This window comes from Thamnophis sirtalis, unplaced genomic scaffold (assembly GCF_051295495.1).
Source record: "Thamnophis sirtalis isolate CommonGarterSnake01/CBP01778 unplaced genomic scaffold, rThaSir2_p1.2 scaffold_3, whole genome shotgun sequence".
Classification (NCBI taxonomy): Eukaryota; Metazoa; Chordata; class Lepidosauria; order Squamata; family Natricidae; genus Thamnophis; species Thamnophis sirtalis.
In genome coordinates, this window is record NW_028261383.1 from 127,420,206 (window position 1) to 127,441,086 (window position 20,881).

General features: G+C 43.8%; 1 protein-coding gene across 1 annotated transcript; it reads right to left on the reverse strand.

Annotated features, from left to right (window-relative positions):
* Positions 1-464: 464 nt before the first annotated feature.
* Positions 465-19,361, reverse strand: MRPL27 (mitochondrial ribosomal protein L27). Its single transcript, XM_087710004.1, has 4 exons — positions 19,235-19,361; positions 15,817-15,939; positions 2,318-2,385; positions 465-1,114 (listed from the first exon to the last, which is right to left on the reverse strand). Exons 1-4 carry the CDS (start codon positions 19,287-19,289, stop codon positions 908-910), a joined length of 453 nt encoding a protein of 150 aa, XP_087566130.1. The 5' UTR covers positions 19,290-19,361; the 3' UTR covers positions 465-907.
* Between the last annotated feature and the right edge of the window lie 1,520 nt (positions 19,362-20,881).

Below are 20,881 nucleotides of genomic sequence, written 5' to 3' on the forward strand. Positions count from 1 at the left end.
GATTGCGTTTGACCTGGGGGGGGGGGGGCTGGGCATGGCCAGCTTGAAATCACTCGTGCTGGCGGCATCTATGGTGGCCCGAGTGCTCTGTCAGCAAAAATGTGCTCCAGAGCTCCATTTCAGTTACAACGGCCTCCTGCAACCCTCTGCCAGCGAAAACAGAGCTGGAGAGGGCCACATGCAGCCCTCCTGAGCTCTGTTTTCATTGGCAGAGGTACTGTGGGCCGCTCCTTCACGGTTTCCAAGGCAGCCCCGTGAGGCAGCTCTAAGCACCCCATATGCCATACTGGCCCCCAGGCCTTGAGTTTGACACCCCTGCATTAAGCCAAGCGAACACCAAAGAAACTACATTTTATCTGAACAAGCTGTGTAAACTGATCAGTGCTTGACACATTGGATAAGGAAGAAGCTGAGATGGGATAGGAACTTCCTGCTCGACTGCATCTATAGCAGCTGCACATCTGTTTGGTACATAGCAGGCAGCACTGCAAAAGTTTATTGTGTGCATACATTGGTATAACTCATGACATTAAAATGTGTACATACTGTTCCCAGATTGTGATGTGCTGAAGTTGGGAAGAAAAAATGTCATACATCTGCAGGTAGACATCACTACTGGTGTATGAAATCTGCTGAGAATACTCAAGGACACTCTTAAATTGGAAACCTATCTCCAGCATCTGCTTTTACCCCAAGAATAAAGAATTGGCTTGAGATGGTTCTGCTGAAATGAGCAGCAGTGTATTACTGTTGTGTTTTGGAAAGAAACACTTATCAATCTTTATTTCAGCAGCACACATCAGAGGTGTGTGTTAAGAACATGTCTCTATGATATGCTGTAGATGCTGCAAATATTGCTTCGTTCCCAGCTGCAGAGGACTAACCAAAAGCCATTCAGCGCTAGCTCTCAGATCATGGTGATCAACTTAAACCTCCCCACTTCTTCGGTAGGAACAACATTGATGAAAGTTTTATACAGCACAGCTCCTTTGGGCAACCGGCAGATCACTTCTCGGCTTTCCTTGCTACGGGGAGGCGGTACGTAGATTTCTTTGGTGAACCTCACAATTCCATCTTCAAGAGCATACAACCATTTGTTGTATCCCATCCCCACCTGGGTCAATGAGACACAATCATAATTAAAGAAGGGAAGAAGCAGCCTCTGGAGCAGAGCGCAGGCCCATGCCTATCATTGGGACTGTCAACAATTCTCAAATTCTGGTATAGTTTGCCAACTGTGTGCTAAACTGCTTGCGCAAGAAAAACATTGCTATCACCAGAAGGATACAGCATAATGCAAAGATGTCGAAGTGAGACTGCAGGATTCCAGTTACTTGCAGAAATGAAAGACACGTCTGCAAATTAAATTCAGAATCCCTGTTCTGGTAGGGTCTATACTTGTAACCAGGGGTGCCTGGATTTACGGGTTGTAGCAAGTAATTTGTTTTTCCTTGCAAGTCAATTACATTTGCTCCTTGTCTCTCCAGCTTTTGTTGACACCTGCTCTTGATGGTGTGTTTTGGACTTCTAATAACATCACAGTTGAACCCATTCAGCCTGAATCTGATTCCATGCCAGCTGAATAAGAGGAATGTCAGCTTGTGAGCTCAAAAATGTTGAGTGACAGCTGATTTCTTCACATCCAAAAATGGCTGAAAATAATTTTAGTTTTAAAGATGGTATCTCCAACAAGCCCAATTTTATATATCATTCTACCCAGCTACTTCTGGGCAGAGTAAGCAAGCATTTCTCTTTAGAAGGTACTGATTACAAAAATATATGCAAGTTGTGTTGTGGATCAATGTAAAGAAATGCCTAATTATTTTCCTTTTTCACAACTTGATCCCCTCCCCCTCCAATGATCAAAGTCATCCAATGCTCCAAGATGCATTTTCTTATGTTGTTCTTTCTTTACCTCAGGATATTCTAAAGGGAGGCTGTCCCATCTATGAGGATGGGTTTCCAGAGTATCTGACACATTCTTGTATTTCTACACTGGATCTGAATTTTTACTAAATAGGTGGTTCGAAGTCTGTGAAACTCTAATCAGGATGAGAGGCAGGCTCCAGTTTCTGGTTATTAATGTCAACACTTTTATAGCAAGAGAGATCAAAAACAGAATTTTATTCTGGTCTCAGCTGAGAGGAAGATTCTTGGAAAAAAGGATAAAACTGAAACCAAGAGGTTTGACAGACCATGATGAAAAATGTTTAATTCCAGGATAATTTAGACTAAGACAAGGAAACAGATGCTTTGATAAAAAATGGAATGAAGTCTTAATTAAATGGCATTTGAAATAACAAAGAGAACATCTTACGTGAGCTCCCGGATGCCACCGAAACACCCGCTGAGTGGCCAATATGTTGCCTGCATGAACAAATTGTCCTGCAAATGAGTTAAAGAAAGTAAACCTCAGAAACAAGACAGCTTGAATGCATTTTAGCTGAATACAAATGGACAAGTACAACAGAGCAACTGTCTTTAACATTCCTTCTCACAAAATAGGACCCATTGCAGAAGATAAGAGGTCAAAGGTGAAAAATCTCAGACTCAAACCTTGAGAGTCATGCCCCTAATTTTACTTCGTCTGATTGGCTGAGGCTTTCTAGCACACCTATCCAAAGTATTTTCTCAACAGATTATCAGAATAGCCTCGATTCATACATTAATTCACCACATTACACTCCATTTAGTGTAGACTGCCATCTTGAGATTACCAAAAGGAAAAGAAGGAAAACTCTTCCATTTCACTAATCCTGAATCCATATTCAAGTACAGGTAGTCCTTGGCTTACTACCACAATTGGGACCAGAGGTTCAGTTGCTAAGACAGTTGTTAAGTGATTTGTGCCTCAATTTTACAACCATGTTGCCATGGTTATTACACAAATCCCTGCAGTTATTAAATGAATCATTTGAGTGTTGAGCTAATCCAGCTTTCCCCATTGACTTTGCTTGTCAGAGGCCAGCTGGGAAGGTCACAAAATGGTGAGCACAAGACCTTGAAATGCTGCAACCATCATAAATACGTGCCGGTTGCCAAGCACTCAAATTTGACCATGGAGATATTTAGGAGGCCATATGAGAACTAGTCGTAAATCACTTTTTCCAGGGCCCTTGTAACTCAAACAATTGCTAAATAAATGGGTTTTCAATCGAGAACTACTTGTAACCCAACATGTTATGGCTTAATTTACAAGGACTCATGGGGACATCCTTGCTTTCCTCATAGGGAAATTATGGAGAAGACAACATTAGGAGGGCTGCTAAGCTAAATGGGAAAATAGGGAGTGGGACTTATGATAGCACTGAATTGTTTTGTATTTGTGTGAGAAGGATGAAGAAATCTGGTATCTAGCTGCGTAACTTACTGATTATGTTGAGCAGGATGACACAAGGAAAGAGTCCCTTCTGCATCATCACAGGGCCAGAGTGTCCATGTCCTGAGCCATATTAATGACTCATCTGCCTTGGACTAAGCATTGTAACTTGATGGTTTGTGGACACTTATTTGTTTTGGTTTAGAAGTTCTCAGGGCTTGGTCTGGGCCGTAGACCACCAGGGAATGTCAGGTCTGTAGAAAAATGTGGAGTTTGGCAAACATCCTGGAGGGAGGAAACTGACAAACCTCTGCAGCACTATTGCCAAGAGAATGATACAGATGTGGCTATATGTCACCAAGATCAACCAACATCACTTCTGATTTGGTTCATTCCAAACGGAGCAAGTCAGCAGCCAAATCTGTACCCACTGAAGTTACACTCTTCTGACTTAAAAAAGAAACGTGTAGTAAAACCATGTAATATGTTCTCCAGCTTTGTTACTGCAAACATTATTTTTCAACATCCCATATACTTCCTTAAGGATATAAATTAATGTTACATTTTGAACAGAAGAGGAACCATACATTGTGTCAATACCCCCAACGAAATAAAACTCTGAGGCTTAAGTTTCCTCAAAGTTCCACTTTATTACAGATGCCATGTTGGCACATATAGGAAAACTTGGATCTGAAATCTTCCAGGTTTTCCCACCCAGTTGAAAGTTCAAGATCCTATCCCCACACCCACAAGTTCATCACATAGTCCAATCTTCCACTGCCTTGCTGGCAGTTCCACCCATCCAGTTCTGGCCAGGTGCAGAGACAAGGATGATCTTGGCTTTCTAAGAAGAATGTTATTATGGCTACATATCACCCAACTGCATATAATCCCCCTCCCATTTTCCCACAATAGAAAAAGGGCGTTGGTACTTACCTGATACGCCTCTTCTCATAGTGGGGGGAGGAGTATCCAGAATGGGTTGACCTTGTCCTCTCATGATTAGATGAGTCAGATAAGCTCTTTGCGCCCCCTGGCCAGCAGATATTCCCCATATTTGACAAAGAGCTCTATCCGACTCGTTGCACCATTCACTCCAGACTCTTAATTCAGTTCTTAGCTTTAATCATCTTCAACATCAGTATTTATATAACTTCATAAAAGCATGAACATAACACTTAGTCGTACAAACATAGTCAGGGAGGGACTGGATACCCCTCCCCACACTATGAGAGGCGTATCAGGTAAGTACCAGCGCCCTTTCTCCATAGTGAGGGGGGAGGAGTATCCAGAATGGGACGTACCAAAGCCTGCACGTCCCTAGGGAGGGAGACCCCTGAGGCCCCATGTCCCCCCCTCATGCCAGTTGAGGCATGGGCCCCGCCCTGTGAACCGCCTGCAACACCCTGCAGAAAAAGAGGCTTCTGCCAAGGCAAAAGAGTCCAGTTTATAGTTCCTAGCGAAGGGAGAGGGGAAAGCCCACGTGGCTGCCCTGCAGATTTCGGCCAGGGATGTCTGCATGGCCCAGGCCGTGGATGTGGCTGCACTCCGCATGGAGTGAGCTGTGATATGATTGGTGTCTGTAAGCCCTGCGATTGGTATGCAGTGGCAATGCAGGTTCGCAACCACCTGCCTATTGTGGTGGAAGTCACCTCGTTACCCAGGACCTGGTTGGAAGAAGACAAACAAAGCTTCGGATTTCCTGTTTGACCTGGTTCTCCTGAGGTAAATCCTCAGAACCCTCCTTACGCCCAGTGTGTGCCACTTCTTCTCCAACGGGTGGGACAGGAGTTGGGCAAATCAGTTCCTGGGCTCGATGGAAGCAGGGGCCCACCTTGGGGATGAAGGACGGATCCAGTCATAACCCCACCCTGTCTTGGTGGAAGAAGCAGGGATCCTCCCTGGTGGACAGAGCTTGCAGTTCGGATATCTGCCTGGCGGAGGTGATGGCCACCAGAAAGGCCACCGTAAGAGTCAGGAATTTAAGGGAAACTGTTTGTAAAGGGTCAAATGGAGCACCTGTTGGAGCGTCCCCTATCCTTTGTAAGTTCCAGGAAGGGTACCTGAATACTGTGTGTGGTTTGGGGTTGGAAGCCCTCATGAGGAATTGCCTGACCATAGGATGGTGAGTCAAGCTCTGGCTCCTGCCACGCAGGAGAACTGACGAGATGGCTGAAACCTGTCTCCTAATTGTGTTAGGAGCTAACCCTCTGTCCCGGCCTGCCTGGAGGAAGTCCAGAACCTGAGGCACTGAGGCCTGGATAGGATTGTACCCCAGGGAGTTACACCATGACGCAAAGGCCCACCACATGGAGCCATAGATACACTCTGTGGAGGGTGTGCAGGCAGTCTGGATAGTCTGCATCACCCTGGAGGGGAAGAGTCTTTCCCCAGGATGCTCCGCTCAAGAGCTAACTGGTCAGCTGAAGCCATTGAAGGTCTGGGTGCTCCAGCGACCCCTGGTTAAGGGATATACCCTCCTGGGGGATTCTCCAGGGCCTCTCCCCTGAAAGTAACTGGAGATCTGCAAACCACGGCCTCCGGGGCCAGTGAGGCCAACAGAACCCCTTCCGCCTCCTCCCGAAGGATTTTCCATATGACCCTGGGGATCAGGGGTAAGGGCGGAAAGGTATATCGACGACCCCTGGGCCAGGGGCTTCGCACAGCATCCACCCCTACTGCCCCCCGTGTCTGGTACCTGGAGAAGAACCTCGGGAGCTGAGCGTTGAGGGGCATGGCGAATAAGTCAACCTCTGGCCGTCCGAAGCACTCCGCCAGCTCCTTGAAGATTGCTGGCTGCAGCTTCCGCTCCAAATTGTCCACCTCGGTCCGGCTGAGCCAGTCGGCTCTGATGTTCTCCACCCCTGCTATATGTTCTGCCCTCAGCAAATGCTGTCTAAGATCATAGGCTATCTGAGGTGCTTCTGCGATTTCGCATAGTTGGACATCCCATTCTGAGTTTGTGGTGGGTTCTGGCATGGGGACTGGCCTGTCTGACATTTTTCCCTGGCCATAAGTGTGCTATGATTTTATGGCTATGATTAGCGCAGAGATATTCTGAATGTAAACACAGACGGAGTTCAATGGTCAGCCCCTAGAGTGCGTGTAAAGATAAAGTGAGGGAAGCTAAGGCTCACAATAAAGAAAGGCCTGCCACAAAGGTAAAACAACAACAACAACAACAACAACAACAACAACAATGAAAAAGCATCAAAGCCAAAGTGGAAAATCCGATTAGAACAAAAAGGTCAAAAAATTAAGGGCAGATGCTAGTAACTTAAAGAAAATGCATGAGCAACAGCTTAAAAACAACAAAATCATAAATCGGCTAATCAGAAGATATAGATTGGATACAAGAAACATCAATGAAGCTGTAGAGATTGTAAAACAGCAGATAACAGCAACAGCTAGAAAAATTGAAAGATATGAGGCACGAATCATCCAATATAAACAAAATCAGCAATTTCGATCAGACCAACGGCGTTTTTATCAAAGTCTTAATGTGAATGGTGACATCAAAAGTGAAAAACCAGAAAAGCAGGCCACAGTTGAATTCTGGAAAGAATTGTGGGAAAATGCAAAGGACTACAATAAGGAAGCAAAGTGGATACATGACTTTGAGAAAAGCATTGGCAACAAACAAATGCAAGTATTAGAAATAACAACTGAGATGGTCAAAAATCGAGTAAAAAAAGGTAAAGAATTGGACATCACCTGGAATGGACCGATTACATGGTTTCTGGCTCAAATACCTGACTAGTTTACATGCAATATTGGCCAGGCAATTGAATGAAATTTTACAAAAGGGCCAAATTGATGAATGGTTGACAACTGGAAAAATATACTTGATTCAGAAAGATGCAACATGCAGATAACATGATGGATTATTTGGAAACAAACAACATCTTGCCAGTAGAGCAAAAAGGCAACAAAAGAAGGAGCAGGGGCACAAAAGATCAGCTCCTAATTGATAAAATGACATTAGAAAATTGTAAGAACAGAAAAACGAACTTGAATATGGTCTGGATTGATTACAAAAAGGCATTTGACTCACTGCCACAGAGTTGGATCATAAAATGCTTAGAAATAACTGGCATTAGCAAAAATATTACATCCTTTACTGAAAAGGCGATGAAACAATGGAGAACTGAGTTGGCAGTAGGGAATGAGATCTACGGAATGGTTAATATCAAGCGAGGAATTTTCCAGGGTGATTCACTTTCACCTCTTCTCTTCATCATCGCAATGATCCCACTATCAGTAATCTTAAAAAAAATGAAATTAAGCTACCAAACAGCCAAAGAAGCTGGAAAAATTTCGCATTTACTATATATGGATGATTTGAAACTCTATGGAAAGTCAGAAAGAGAAATCCAATCATTGACAAACACAGTCCGAGTATTCAGCACCGATATTTCAATGCAGTTTGGCATGGAAAAATGTGCCACTGTATCCATAAAAGGGGGCAAAATCACTGCATGTGAGGGAATTGAAATGTCCAATGGCCAATTAATTAAATGCAACGAAAATGAAGCCTACAAATACTTAGGCATTCTGCAGTTGGATAACATCAAGCATGGAGAAGTAAAAACTATTGTCAGGCAAGAGTACACCAACAGAGTTAGGAAAATTTTTGAAATCTAAATTGAATGGTAGAAATACAATCAAGGCCATAAATACCTGGGCAATACCAGTTATAAGACACACAGCTGATTTGGACATTTTGGATCAAAAAACCAGGAAACTAATGACAATGCACTACAGTTTACATCCACGTGCTGATACTGATAGACTGTACCTGCCCCGAAAATCAGGTGGCAGAGGATTATTACAAGTGAAGCAAACAGTTGAAGAAGAAAACATGCACTGGCTGACTATTTAAAAGAAAGTCAAGAACATCTATTAATCGAAGTAAAGAACAAAAATCTACTGAAGGCCCAACAGACGAAACAAGAATACAGAAAAGATGTGATAAAATCAAGAATGGAGAGTTGGCAGAACAAAGCACTGCATGGCCAATTTCTGGAAAAAATAAAAGATAAAGTGGACAGTGAACAAACTTGGTTATGGTTAACAACAGGTACATTAAAGAAAGAAACAGAGTCACTAATCCTGGCTGCGCGAGAACAAGCTATCCGCACAAATGCCATTAAGGCCAAAATCAAAAAATCCTCTGATGATGCCAAATGCAGACTTTGCAAAGAAGCTGATGAAATTGTTGATCACATAATCAGCGGCCTTCGATACCATCGACCATGGTATCCTTCTGCGACGGTTGCGAGAGGTGGGGGTGGGAGGCACCGTTTTTCGGTGGTTCTCCTCCTACCTCTCGGACAGGTCGCAGTCGGTGTTAGTTGGGGAGGAGAGGTCGACCCCTAGGCCCCTGAAATATGGGGTTCCTCAGGGTTCGGTCCTGTCCCCCCTGCTGTTTAATATCTACATGAAGCCACTGGGTGAGATCATTCAACGGCATGGGATAAAACACCATCAATATGCGGACAATACACAGCTGTATCTGTCCGCCCCGTGCCAACTCAGTGAAGCGGTTGACATGATCTGCCAGTGCCTGGAGGCTGTTAGGGTCTGGATGGGAGTTAACAAGCTTGTACTCAATCCAGACAAGACCGAGTGGCTGTTGTGTTTCCCTCCCAAAAATTTGGTCAATATTCCATCACTCAGGCTGGGGGGTGAAAATCTACGCCCCTCAGACAGGGCTCGCAACTTGGGGGTTCTCCTGGAGCCACAGCTGACCTTAGAACACCATTTGTCGGCTGTGACCAGGGGGGCATTTGCCCAGGTTCGCCTGATGCACCAGTTGCGTCCCTACCTGGACCGGGAGGTGCTCGCAAGAGTCACTCACGCCCTCGTGACCTCAAGACTGGACTACTGCAATGCGCTCTACATGGGGCAGCCCTTGAAGAGTATTCGGAGACTTCAACTCGTCCAGAATGCAGCCGCGCGAGCGATTGTGGGTGCACCTCAGTACACCCACGTTACACCTATCCTCCGCGAGCTGCACTGGTTACCGATCAGTCTCCGGATACGCTTCAAGGTGCTAGTCGTAACTTATAAAGCCCTTCATGGTATTGGATCTGGGTACTTGAGAGACCGCCTGCTGCCAATTATCTCCCACAGACCCATTAGATCTCACAGGGTTGGCCAACTCCGGGTTCCATCTACTAGCCAATGCCATCTGGCTACTACCTGGGGAAGGGCCTTCTCTGTGGCAGCTCCGGCCCTCTGGAATGAACTCCCCGCAGGGATTCGGACCCTCATCTCTCTCCAGGCCTTCCGAAAAGCCGTCAAAACCTGGCTTTGCCGGCAGGCCTGGGGGTGATGAGTTCCCTCCCCTCTCAACTTGTATGGTTGTGTGATTCTTGCTTATTTTAATTATCTGTATTCGTTTTATGTTCCCCCTTTTCCCCTTTTGAATTGTTCGCCGCCCTGAGTCCTCCCAGAGAAGGGCGGCATATAAATAATAAAATTCAATTCAATTCAATTCAGCTTAAAACTGAGGAGAAATTTCCTGACGTAATTGAGAGCCTTCTCGCCCCGCCCCCCTCTTTCTCCTACTTAAAGGAGAGTGTTCTTAAGGGGGAAGCCTCTGGAATTCTCCTGTTACTTGGCAGTCAGAAAAGGGACAGAAACGGGCTTGCATACATCGTGAGGCAAGGTTGCTGTAACACCAGAGGACAAGCCGAAGGGGACCCTCCCCTGGGGGGAGGAGTTCTCAGGTGGGGGGGGGGGTTTCTTCCTGCTGCAAGTCTTGTGGCAGCTGCCTCTGTGATTCATCTAGGAGGTAGGCTTGGAGGGAGGGGATTGATCCACCACCTGCCCCTTTAACCTCCTTGATAAGCCTCCTTTTGGCCCTTTGCTGCCTCTCCCGCCCTTGGCTAATGCCTCTGCGATGGTTTCTCACCTTTTTAAGGGCGCCTCAGAGCCTCCGGTGGTGGTTGTTGCTGGAGGGCTGAGAGCTGGGCTCCTGCCGGCCTCCTCTGAGCTGCTGGGGGGCGCCATCTTGAACCACGTGATTGCAAGATGGCCCCCGGCTCCAAATTCAAAAGGCTCCTCTTTGCTGGAGGACATGGAAATGGCTTGTGCCTTTGCAGGCTGCCATGCGGCTGCCGCTGCCGTGCCTCCCCCTGCCTCCCGCAGCTCTTTCTGAGCCTTTCTGGCTCTCACCTTGTTCACTGGTGATAGCTGCCAGCACAGGCTTTCCAGGGCGTTTTAACAACCCGCGGTTCGTGGCTCAACCCCTGAGGGGAGCGGAGGAGCGCTCCTGCTCCTGAGAAGCCTCTGCGGCAAGGGCTTGCCTCTAGGAAGCATGTGCCCTGTCCTCCTGGTTGCCCCAGCAAAGGTCCTCACTGAGTGACTCCATCTCACTCAGTGGCCAGGGCAGCATGCCGCCCCAGGGGGCTTGTGGCAGTCCAGTCCTTGCAGGAGGCTGTGCGTGATGTAGGAAGGCAGGATTCGCCAGGTCCAAGTTTATTTTCCTTAATCCTTTGTAAATTACTGGAGGTCCAGAGTGGTGCAACCTATCCAGTGAGTGGATGAGTCAAATATGGGGAATATCTGCTGGCCAGGGGGCGTTGCCCAAAGAGCTTATCTGACTCATCCAATCATGAGAGGACAAGGTCAACCCATTCTGGCTACTCCTTCCCCCTCACTATGGAGAATGAATAGTAGAAAGTGTGGCAGGCCTGAAGTCCAAAAGAAAAGATCGCTTGCAAGCATGACACGTTGGCTTGCTTCAGGGGGTGGTCCTGAATTTTTGCATATATGTCCTCCCAGATTCCATCTGACCTTGCAGGTTTTGTTAATGCTAGGGTCAAGTCAGGCTCCCTGTACCCCAACCCATTTTTATTCCATCACAAGAGAGCTGGATTTGCTAAGCATATAAAGAATTAGTGAACTGCATCAAGCCAATAGCCCATTTAGTTCAGCCTTTAATGACCCTCAAACAGATGTCTCTATCGAAGTTCAAAGCCTTAGCAAGGAGGGCAAGCACTCTTTTCCATTGTTCCTACAAAAGCAGCTGATATGTCAGGAGTGCTGTTGAAAATCCTGGAGACACCAAACAACCATCAGGACTAGTGACTATTGATAACCCTAATCTAATCCTCTTTTTTATAGTGGTCTAAATCTCTAACCATGACCATCTGATTGCAGTATATTCAGTTTAAATGGAATTAACTTTTTGTTGTTAAAAAAGAAAGGAGCTCCTCAAGTCAAAACTGATTTCAAGCAACTCCAGGTACATTTTGTCAAGAATATGAGCACTACAGTATTTGCTAATAGCTGCTTCTAGGATATTTTTCTGGCTCCACAATCCAGTCAACAGCTGACATTTCCTACCAAGGATGGTAGAAGATAAACACATCTGATCCTGCTTAGATTATTCTGAGAGCAAGCAAGGCGAACAAGATATTGCATCTGACTGCCAGTTTTAAAAAAAATACTTCTTTTCGTTAGTCTTGAATCTCTGAATTCAGAATTTAGTGCATGATCTTGCAAAACCCTGCATTTTTGTGCTCAGTTATCTTAATGAAGGTGTTACATAAGACAGTGTTTCTCAGCCTTGCCAGTTTTAGGATGTGTGGACTTCAACTCCACGAATTTCCCAGCCAGCATGATGTCCACATTATTTTAAATTTGTCAAGGTTGAGAAACACTGTCCTAAGATAAAAATCGACGTAAGTATCATCACTGTCATCACCACTACATCATCAAATTGGGGGTGGGGGGAATACTATTGACTATTGACCCTACGGGATTGGGCAGCATACAAATTTATTAAATTATTAAATTACTAAATTACTAATTACTATTGACTCCCCCCCAACCCCAGTCTCCTTATTTCCAGGGCTAGACTTTTAACTCTTTTTAGCATACAGGTAGACCTCGAGTTATAACAGTTCTCTTAAGGACTGTTCAAAGTTACAACGGCATTGGAAAAATAACATGACCATTGCAGCATCCCCATGGTTATATGATTTACATTCGGGTGCTTGACAACTGACTCATATTTACGACGGTTGCAGTGTCCCAGGGACATGTGATTCTCTTTGGCAACCTTCTGACAAGCAAAGTCAATGGGAAGCCAAATTCACTTAACAATCATGTGAGTAACTTAACAATGGCAGTGGCTCACTTAACAAATGTGTCAAGAAAAGTTGTAAAATGTGAAAAACTCACTTAGCATATTTCTCACTTAGCAACATAAAATTTTGGGCTCAACTGTGGTCATAAATTGAGGATTACCTGTATTTCCTTAAAGCTTCATGTGTGCATAGCTCTACAAAAGCAACCCCCACAAAAAGGGCTTTCAACTTATCCTCCCCCTCCCCCAAAATCTGGACTCTGCTTCAACATCTGACTGTTAGAACAATGTTTCTCAACCTCAACCACTTTTAAGTTGTGTGGACTTCCAAGTCCCAAAAATCCCCAGGCAATGCAGAGAGTTTAAAAGGCTGAAGTTGAGAAGCCCTGCTTTAGAGAGAAAAGGGGGATTGGAGCCAAGCTTTGCTATATATTTTTTTTCATTTCCTTTCCTCCCACACTGTTCCTTCTCTCAGTTAACACATGTTCAAATTTCTATGACCATGCGTCTGCTACAACAAGGGACCCTTGCGGTAACATCAAGAGTAACAAATCTACCATTGCACACTGGACTTCATAAAAGGCATTCTGGACATGATCAGAGAATGATCGAATCATAGGGCTGGAAGGTAAATATTTGTCCCCTAAGGGCTTTTGGCTTAAACGTTATTTTTGCTATCAGAGGTGCTTTTGGAAGGATACTTCTGCACAATATGTAGTCTACTGAATATCTTTATTTTCCCTCTGGTTTCCCAATAACACCACTGGCTATAATTTTGACCCAATTTACCAACCAGATTTACTCGCCAGCAACCAAGGATGGCGTAAAGGAAAAACCAGCAATGTTCTACAGAGTTATATAAACCTGATTAAGAATTCTCAGTACCAATTACTTATTGGTAATTTATTTAGACTCTCCCTATTGCAATGATGGCTAACCTTTTTGTTGCTGCGTGCCTAAAGCGCGCGTGCGCTCACCTATGATGTAATGCACACATGACCCTCCTGTGCCCCTATGCATGCATGTGCAACCTCCCCAGCATGCATCCCGCCCCCCAACATGTGTGTGACCTCCATGCATCCACACTCCGCCCCTCACACACATCCCTGCATATGAGCACATATCTCCCACATGCGCCCTGCGCCCCCCCCCCCACATGTGCAGCAAAGGGCCAAAAACCAGCTGGCTGCCAGGAGGCATGCCGCATGCACGGTGGAGCTGAGCTGGGACAACTGCTCGCGTACCCGGGAGAGAGCTCTGCGTGGCAACTGTGGCATACGTGCCATGGGTTCGCCATCATGGCGCTATTGTATCCTCCCCCCCCCCCAAGTTATATTCTAAAGAAAAATGTACAGAATATAAGCACTAATTGTAAATAGTGGATCTACATTCTGCAAGAAATAGACACAATTTTGCAGTATACTATTGCAGTTCTACCACCTACTGGCTGTCTCATAGTTTACAGGCATAACACAGGACTATCCAGATGGCCAAATCATATTCATCAATTGCAAAAGGCAACTTTACCTGAAATAGTTTATATCCTGTAACAATATTTTAATGCCATCAAATAACAACATCTCCCTATCCCAGGTCCTTGGGAATCAATAGGTGGCTAAAAATGCCAAATCCAGTCTAACCATCTTGCTGACTGTGGAACAAACCGTAATACATAGTACCTAACATGGCAATGCATTGACGAAATTTCCATCTGTCAACTGCAGATCACACTGATTAGACCTGCACATATACTGTAATACAGGTAGTCCTCAACTTACAACAGTTCATTTAATGACCGTTCAAAGTTACAGCAGCACTGAAAAAAGTGACTTATGACCGTTTTTCACACTTATGACCGTTGCGCCATCCCCTTGGTCACAGGAGCAAAATTCGGGTGCTTGACAACTGACTCATATTGATGACCGTTGCAGTGTCCTGGGACCACGTGATCCTTTTTTGCAACCTTCTGACAAACAAAGTCAATAGGGAAGCCAGATTCACTTAACAAGATTACCAACATAACATCTGAAATGATTCACTTAACAACTGTGGCAAGAAAGATTATAAAATGGGGCAAAACTCACTTAACATGTTTTACTTAGCAACATAAATTTTGGGCTCAATTGTGCTCATATATTGAGGACTACCTGTTTACCGATACATTTGAACAGCCAACGTTCTTGAGAATGATTCAATGCATATGCAGGCCAACACCAGCTAAAGAGCTGGCAGCTGTGACCTCACGTTGTTGTGAACAGATGAAAATAATAATGGATTAAATTTATATGCTGCCCAAAACTCTTAGCCACTCTAGGCCACTTAACAAATTGGTATAAAATATTCAAAAACAAAGAAAAAAACCCCAAACCCCAAAAGGTTCACCCACAAATGCGCGAACAACAAAAGTGCGCCTGACTAAACCGCGGTGACAAAAGCGCGCCGACGAATGAGCGCTGAAGTGCGCCAACAACAACGCGCCGACAGAAGCGCGCTGTAACCCTAACCCTAAACCTTACCTTAACTTAAATCGCGCTTCTGTCGGCGTGCTGTTGTCGGCGCGCTTTTGACATCGTGGTTTTAGCGCCGCGCTTTTGTCGGCACGCTTTTGTCGTTCGCGCATTTGTCGGGTCACGACCCCAAAAAGAATAAAGTTGGCCGAAGTGACAAAACTGGATGGAACAAAGGGAAGAGGAAGGGAAAGGATTCTTCAATCACCAAAGCCATGGCCTCAGGACCCTTCAAACAGTATAGTCCATGTTTGATAGCAAAGAGCAAGAAAATTAATTTGGTTTTTTTTTTTCAGTTGGTTTTTTGATGGGCTGTTAATGATAACATAATAAACATAATAAACACAATAAACGTAACAACAACAATTGCAGCTTCCTGCATTAACACCAGCGGAACTGCAAAACAATGCATTACTCGGAACATCGTATATTTTAAGAAGGTACTTGGTTGATATTTAGGCAGCAACCCATATCAACCATTAGCACTAGTCAATGGTATTTGTGATGCATTTTTGATGTTCAGTTGGCTAAGTTTCATGTTTAATGAATAAAGTATGTAATAATGTAACAGTGATACCCATTGTCATCGAGGCACTTAGCACCATGTCCAAGAATTTTATAAAATACATCAAGAAATTGCAGCTTCCTGCAACAACACCAGCGGAACTGCAAAAATCTGTGCTATTCGGAACACTGTATATTTAAGAAGGTACTTGGTTGATACCTGGAATGCTGACAGCAACCCCTATCAACCATCAGCACCAGTCAATGGTATTTGTGATGCATTTTTGGATTTTCAGTTGATTGAGTTTCATGTTTAATGAATAAAGTAAATAATAATAATAATAATAATAAGCAGGAAACCGAATTAAAGTGATTGAGAAACTTACCATCAAATTTTTTGAAGCCGTACCTTTTTCCAGCTCTGTTCCCTCCACGATTTCTGGTGCTGCCTCCACTTTTTTTGGATGCAAATCTCACCACAGTTGCACTGAATGTGGGAACAGGCAAAACTGTTACAGGAAGGGGAAGAAAGCAAGAGTTTGCAATGATTAATCTGCTAATAATAAAAAGCATCCACTATGAGCCAGCAGTTCCCAGTCCAAAATGCAAATCAATTCCCCATGTTTAAGACAATTTGAAATAACTACAGCTTAGTTTAGTAAATGTAGTTTTAACAGCTTTTCTAAAATAAAACATCAGGAGAGTTCAATCTTCCAGATTTCAGGTTGGGGAGACTGTTCCAGGAGGCTGAAACCACAACTAAAAAGCACCAAACACCAGCAAAACCTTTCTGAATTTTTCCAGTATAGTAACCCTCAGCATCCTATTTAGGACATGGATGCTTGGACAGGTAGATTTTTTACAGTATTTGAAGCAAGATATCATACAACTATGTAGCAAAGTGTCAAACCACAGAGATGCAATCAAACACTCAGAATTATTGGGTAGACCATAACCTACTACTAGATAAAGTAGAAGGATGTGGGTTAGACAGCATCACCACCAGATGGATTCGTAACTGGCTGACCAACCACACTCAATGTGTAGTCCTCAATGGAACTGCATCTACATGGAGGGAAGTATGCAGTGGAGTACCCCAAGGCTCTGTTTTAGGCCCAGTACTCTTCAACATCTTCATCAATGATTTGGATGAGGGAATAAATGGGGAACTCATCAAATTTGCAGATGACACCAAGCTGGCAGGAATAGCCAATACTCCAGAAGACAGGCTCAAGATACAGAAGGATCTTGACGAACTTGAACATTGGGCACTATCTAATAAAATGAAATTCAATGGTGAAGAGAGTAAGGTTCTACATTTAGGCAACAAAAACAAAATGCAGAGATACAGTATAGGTGGTACCTTCCTCAATAGTAGTAACTGTGAGAGGGATCTAGGAGTCCTAGTGGACAACCATTTAAATATGAGCCAGCAGTGTGCAGCAGCTGCCAAAAAAGCCAACACAGTTCTAGGCTACATAAACAGAGGGATAGAGTCAAGATCACGTGAAGTGTTAATACCACTTGATAATGCCTTAGTAAGGCCACACGTGGAATACTGAATTCAGTTTTGGTCGCCACGATGTAGAAAAGATGTGGAGACTCGAGAAAGAGTGCAGAGAAGAGCAACAAAGATGATTAGGGGACTGGAGACTAAAACATATGAAGAACGGTTGCAGGAACTGGGTATGTCTAGTTTAATGAAAAGAAGGACTAGGGGATACATGATAGCAGTCTTCCAATATCTCATGGGTTGCCACAAAGAAAAGGGAGTCAAACTATTCTCCAAGGCACCTGAGGATAGAACAAGAAGCAATGGGTAGAAACTGATCAAGGAGAGAAGCAACTTAGTACTGAGGAGAAATTTCCTGGCAATTAGAACAATTAACCAGTGGAACAGCTTGCCTCCAGAAGTTGTGACTGCCTCAACACTGTAAGTCTTGAAGAAGATGTTGGATAGCCATCTGTCTGAAACGGTATAGGGTTTCCTGCCTAGGCAGGGAGTTGGACTGGAAGACCTCCAAGGTCCCTTCCAACTCTGCTATTGTATTGTATTGTATTGTATTGTATTGTATTGTATTGTATTGTATTGTATTAATTTATAAGTTAATCAATTATTCAGTCAAATTGTTCCTAAAGATGGTTACATGACTCTAGGACACGGCAACCGTCATAAATAAATATGAGCTAGTTACCAAGCACCCAAATTCTGATCACGTGACCACATGGATGCTGTAACGGTCCTAAGTGTGAAAAATGGTCATAAGTCACTCTTTTCAGTACCATTGTAATTTTGAATGGTCAGTAAATGAAAGGTTGTAAGTCGAAGGCTACCTGTACTGGTTGAAGTCAGTGGAAAAGGAAATGGCCTAAAATTCTTAGGATTTTTTTTTTAAGCCTACATATGGGTTTTGTCAATATCACATTGTTCAACTGCTCCAAAATGGGACCTTTAAGAATAATTTTAAAAAAGACAGAATAATCTAAATTCTGAAAGCTGATGAAGCCTACCCATAGCACCGTTAAAACAAAACAGTACCTTGTGACACCAATGAAGGAAGATGACTGAACTCCCCAAGGAAGATACATTTAGTAGAATCTAGGTATGTATGAGATTCTCAGTCATCATCCAGGTCCTAGTTGTCCCAAAGGTGCTTTTTCAAGAGGCAACTGGACTTTCTTTGTTTTTCCTTGAAGATGTTTCACTTCTCATTCAAGGAGAGGTGAAGAAGCTTCTTGGATGAGAAGTGAAATGTAAAAACCAGAAAGTCCAGTTGCCTCTTGGGAGGGGGAAAAAGAAGCACATTTGGGATTTAGTAGAATCATTCACAACTATACACCTTCGGTCTGACCTAAGTGTAGTATATAAAATTATCTGCTACAATGTCCTACCTGTCAATAACTACTTTAGCTTCAACCACAACAATACAGGAGCACACAATAGATACAAACTCAAGGTAAATCACTCAAAACTCGATTGCAGAAAATACGACTTCAGCAACAGAGTGATCAACGCATGGAATGCACTACCTGACTCTGTGGTTTCTTCCCTAAACCCCCAAAACTTTAACCTTAGACCAATGGTTCCCAACCTTTTTTTGGCCATGCCCCACCTAAGCATCTCTAAAATCCTGATGCACACCATATAATTCTTACTTTACTCAAAAAGTGAACTCTACTCATGTGGAGGAAGCCTAAAAGGCCATTAACTTGGTTTAAACAAAGTTCAAATTGCCCCCATTAAAAATCAAATTGGGCCCCAAGTTGGGAACTACTGCCTGCCTACTGTCGACTCACCCCATTCCTAAGAGGTCTGTCAGCATAAGCTCACCAGCCTGCCTACCGTCCTTGTCTTAATGTTCCCTTGTATTCGTATCCATTTCATGTATCCAAAATTATGTTTATTCTTATAGATGTTATCTAATGCATGCTTGACGAAATAAATAAAATAAAAATAAATAAAATAAACATCGCCCAACAGAGCGAGCTTTGTAGGAGTTTTTCCAGGCTCGCTCCTAAGCGGGGACAGGGACGAAATGCATCAATTTCTGCAAAGGATCGGCGGTTTGCAATCAATGCAAACCTTGTGCATGAACTTCTACTAGGAACATACTCCTCTGACCCATTTGCAGGCGAAGGAAGCACTGCCTGCGCCAAGCGTAAGCGTTTCTCCCCCTCTTGCTCGTAACTACACACACATTCTACATCTTCCCAGTCCCACCAGTTAGCGTTGCCCGCTGCCATTTCCCCAGAGTTAACCCCCAGTCCGGGTAGGCTTCCGCCCTCCCGACCTTCCCGACTCACGTTGCCTGCCGGCCACGGAACTTAAAGAAGCCAGCCGGCCCAGCAGAGCCGCCATTTGACCTTCCCTCGCCGCCCTGCGAAGCGGCCCAGCCTCCGCTGCGACACTTCCGGGTCCGGGAGCGGCGGCGGCGAGCGCGCGATTTGAACGAACGTTTTGAATGAATGAGCGAAGCGCCTGGCTTCGGAGGTGCAGGGTCTGGTTTTGCAAAGAGATCGAAAGCGAGGGGGTGAGAGCCGAAACGTTTCGTGTGGTTTTGTAAACGGAGAATTCTGGAGGACCAGCACCCGAGTTCACGTGATGAAGGGTGGAGTAATATTTTAAGGCGGTTTGCGTAAACAGAAAATACCTTACTTCCTTGCTTCCTTCCCTCCTTCCTTCCCTCCCTCCCTCCTTCTCTTCCTCCCTTCTCTCCTTCCTTTCCCCCTCCCTCCCTTTTTCCTTCCTTTCATCCACCAATTAGGGCATAAAGCCAGCAAGCTGAATTCCATAGCTGGTTCAAACTCGCTTTTAATATATAGTACAGTAGTTCTTTTTCTTCAAACGAATCTGATGTTTATAAGATTTTAGACAAATCTTTCCGTAATACTTTCAAGATTTAAAAAAAAGTTATGATGTGCTTGGAATGGGGCATATTTTATAAATATTTATACAGTTGGGCAGATATGGTACCATTGGACAATGTTGTAAGCTTTCTCTGATATCTTCTTTAGTTTGTTATGTTCGCACAACATTTCCTTAATCTTTGTTGTCACCCCATCAGCGAGATAGGCTTATAACAATAGCACTTAGACTTATATACTGCTTCACAGTGCTTTTACAGCCCTCTCTAAGCAGTTTTTACAGAGCCAACATATCCCCCCCAACAATCTGGGTCCTCATTTTACCCACGGATGGAAGGCTGAGTCAACCTGGTCATCATTCTAACTGTTTTTGGTTTTTTTTTAAAGTGTTATTGCCAACAGCAAGTTGAAGCAGTTAATCCTATGTGTATGTGTACTGAGCAGATCCACTTTCCTGCACAGGGATGTAGCTGGATATGCCTCCCACTGCAATATATTCTATCTGTCTACTTAGAAATGAACCCTACTCAATAAAAAAGTCAAAACTTTAACAATCAGAAACAGAATTTGCAACAACTCATAAAAAAGATGAAAATTCTTCAAAGAGGCTTCATCCTTCCAAAGCAAACTGTATCTTCCTGGGAGGGGAAAAGAGATTGATGGGCCATTTTAGTGTAGGATTGCTTTTAAATTATAAATAGGGAAGATAATACTGGTAAAGCAATACAAAATCAGTCTTTCATCTAAGGTGTAGTTTCAGTGCAATTGAATAATATTGGCTCTGGTTCTCCTATTTGAGTTGTTCCATATCCATCTTTATCACTTTATAAGTAGAAGTGTCATTCTGTGCTGTTTGGGAATAAAATATACAATTAAAATAACAGGCAACACAATTCATTTCATAATGGGTATTCTCTTTCCCTAGGAGAAATACACATAATTGGTGACAGAATCCTGCTTGTTTCACATCAAAGAAATTGTAGTTTATGAACCTTTCTCTTGTAAGTAAATTTGGAGTATATCTTAATGCAAATAGCTAGAATATATGGAGATCAATACTGTGTATGTAAAGATACAATTACTGTA

Bases quoted from the DNA above. Each gene is read 5' to 3' on its own strand.
- MRPL27 (XM_087710004.1), bottom strand. From the start codon at position 19,289: ATGGCGGCTCTGCTGGGCCGGCTGGCTTCTTTAAGTTCCGTGGCCGGC. The intron at 2,386-15,816 runs GTAAGTTTCTCA...ACTCATTTGCAG, and splicing joins CGGCTTCAAAAAATTTGATG to GACAATTTGTTCATGCAGGC. The intron at 1,115-2,317 runs GTAAGATGTTCT...TCATTGACCCAG, and splicing joins GGTGGCATCCGGGAGCTCAC to GTGGGGATGGGATACAACAA.